Source organism: Frankliniella occidentalis, unplaced genomic scaffold (genome assembly GCF_000697945.3).
Source record: "Frankliniella occidentalis isolate FOCC.00 unplaced genomic scaffold, Focc_3.1 Scaffold72, whole genome shotgun sequence".
Lineage (NCBI taxonomy): Eukaryota > Metazoa > Arthropoda > Insecta > Thysanoptera > Thripidae > Frankliniella > Frankliniella occidentalis.
In genome coordinates, this window is record NW_026267202.1 from 537,327 (window position 1) to 540,166 (window position 2,840).

The following is a 2,840-nucleotide window of genomic DNA, read 5'->3' on the forward strand; positions in this document are numbered from 1 at the left end:
CCCTTTCTGTTTTCCATCATACACCCCCTCGCCCCTGTCACAGCAAGCACCTCCACCCCACCCCGACTACTACTGTGCTTTTCCCGCAATTATTTTTTTTTTTTAGCGAAGTCGATTCGAGGAACCTCTCCTCGCTCGGCCGCGGCCGCCGCCTCCGCGCCCGCCGCCCGGTCAGCGAAGATCAAACAAGAACTTTGCCTGTCGAGGAGCGAGGCTGGGCTGGGCGGCACTGCCGCCCCAAGCCCGAGCAGCCGCCAGGCGATAATATGAATGGGACGATCAATAGAACGTTCGAAACAACAATAATACATTAAATAGCGTACAATAATTGCACACTAACGGCAGAGAGAGTGACAGACAGACAGACCGTCAGACAGACAGACAGACAGACAGACAGACAGACAGACAGACAGACAGACAGACAGACAGACAGACAGACAGACAGACAGACAGACAGACAGACAGCTGTAACGCGCTGTAAGTGGAGCGAGCGAAAATCAAGCGACAAATGCGTATATATCAGGTGGCTGATGAATCCCGTTCACTTCTGTAGTTGTGCTGTACCGGGCGCACGAGTGCAGGAGGGTTGCCTACTCGCTCGGCCCGTAAGGTGCCGTGGACAGGGGCGATAGGCAGGCCCGCCCGCACTTTTCCTCGTTTCCTCTCTTTCTCTCTTCTTTCTCATTACTCCTTCTTTACCATCCCACTTCACCTTCGTGGTGGTAGGAAGAACGAGCATTGTTCTCAGTGCGGTGTCACGCTTTTCCTGTTCCTGTTTTCATCTCAGAACACACAACACCTACAGACATGACAATAGTACCACTGTAGAGTGGGGACGCTGGTCTCAATTAAAGTAACGAACCTTTTTTCAGGTTTAATAGCATAATTTTGAGCACTCTTAACAAATTTTGCGTGTTTTCATTTTAAGTCCCAGACCAGAGCTTATTTGAGCATGTTGAAAAACGTAGTGTTAAGCAACGAAAATGTATCATGCATGCATCTTTGAACTTGAGATGTTAATGAAACTGTTTTATTAATATGTTTTAGTCGCTACCGAAGCATTTTTTTTTTTACCCCTTTCCGGGCGGTACCTACCTAAAAGCCTTCGGGAGGACGGGGAAATGACCAACGCCCCCCCCCCCCCTCGAATCTGCCCCTGGGGGCGATGGAAGAGAGACAAAGAGAGACAGAAAGAGACAGACAGACAAACAGGCAGACAGACAGAGAGATCGCTGTTGTGGGCGGGAGGGAGGGTCGAGGGGCGCGCTGGCCGGCGAGCCTGGCCGGCCGGGCGGCCTGCTGGCCGGTCGGGAGAGGCTATATAAGAACCCCGCGAAGCGGTGCTCCGCTTGTCTACTACTGTGCGGACTACCCCCGGGACCGTGCAGGAAACGTACCCCGACATCATGGGGACCTACCTGGGACCACTACTTCTCATGGCCCTGGCGCTGGCCGGGCCGATTCTAGCAGGTCAGTGCCACCTGCACAACTCCTGGATTTTTGACGTGCAGCAAAGCCAAAGTGAACAGTGAACATTGATCGTATAGGGATTCGGATTCGTTCGCGACGATCTAGTGAACCGTCGGGTTGCGGAAGAGCGCTTAGGCTTGCTTTCGTGTGGAACAGTGTTTTTTTCCGGCACCTGTATTGGTGCTGTGCGTGCAAGTTTAGAGTCCTGTATGGAATCGACCCGTTTAATCAAGTTCTATGCCCTCACGGCACCCAGAAAAAAAGTGTTCTTGAAACAAGTAAATTGCACTCGTTTTGGGACTATTAGTTTTTAAATATTCACCATTTTCACCCCCGAATTAAGTCCATTTGGTGCTAATGAAAGGCATATGTTCTTTTTTCTGGTCCTTTTGTTCTCACCTCAAGTAAAAACTTCCCACATTTCGAGTGCAAATTGCGATAGATTTAGTTAAATAAACTTGTACTGGAATGCAAAACAAAGTTTTCTGCGGGTGTGGTCTTCGATTTGGATGTGTAAAAGTTAAACTTAGTGATAAATGTATAGTATTTTCATGTCCCTTGTTGTGATGTGCCAGGTGGCTGATTAACGCCGCGCACTTTCGTAGTTATACTGCACCGCATGCCCGCTTGTGGGTGGGTTTGCCTATCCTCGTTGCCTATGGCTCCTTGTGGCCCCGTGCTAGCAGGCAACCCGCCCACACAAGTGCATGCGGCGCTGTGTACCTACGAAAGAGCGCGGCGTCTGTCAGCCACCTGGTACATGCCTAGGTCCAAAAATTCGTGCAAACATGCTGCGACGTATTCCCCCCCCCTCCTCCCTTCCCGCGACACGTTGCGTGTTCAGTCGTTTAAACTCAACGAGCGAGGGCCGTATGTCTAGCAAGGATGTGGCGGCGTGGCGGCCGGCTCTAGGGAGGCAATAATAGAGAGAGCCGTGTGTGGAGGCTGCTCTCTAGAGAGGCACTAGAGAGCCGTGTGGAGGCTGCTCTAGAGGGGCAATAGAGAGACGTGGAGGCTGCTGACCAGGCTAATCTCCCAAGGGGCCCCGCAGCAGGCGGCCGGCGCGTGAATGGCCGTCGCATTGTCAAATATTGTGACAAGCCCGGCGCGCCCCGCCCCGCCCCGCCCCGCCCCAGCCCGTCGGGTCGGGCCTGTCGCGACGGCCTGGACCGCACCACCCCCTCTCACGGCCTACATCGCACTCGGACAAACAGGCTCATTGCGACATGTTTTTCTCCCTTTGGATATGGGGCTAAACATCTGACCCCCTCCCCCCTTCCTTTTCTACCCAGATGGTCCTAAGAGCCCCGCAAAGAGCGAGCTACTCGAGCTAAACGCGCCTACGGTCTATCCATGTAAGAGCCCCCCCC

The 2,840-nt window shown here is 53.0% G+C and overlaps 1 protein-coding gene across 1 annotated transcript in view; it reads left to right on the forward strand.

Annotated features, from left to right (window-relative positions):
• Positions 1-1,346: 1,346 nt before the first annotated feature.
• Positions 1,347-2,840, forward strand: part of LOC113210405 (apolipophorins) — a gene marked incomplete in the record, with an annotated part of 15,409 nt that continues 13,915 nt past the window's right edge. Inside the window, 1 exon segment of the mRNA XM_052268599.1 lies at positions 1,347-1,470. Within this exon segment, the coding sequence (XP_052124559.1) occupies positions 1,407-1,470 (64 nt within the window).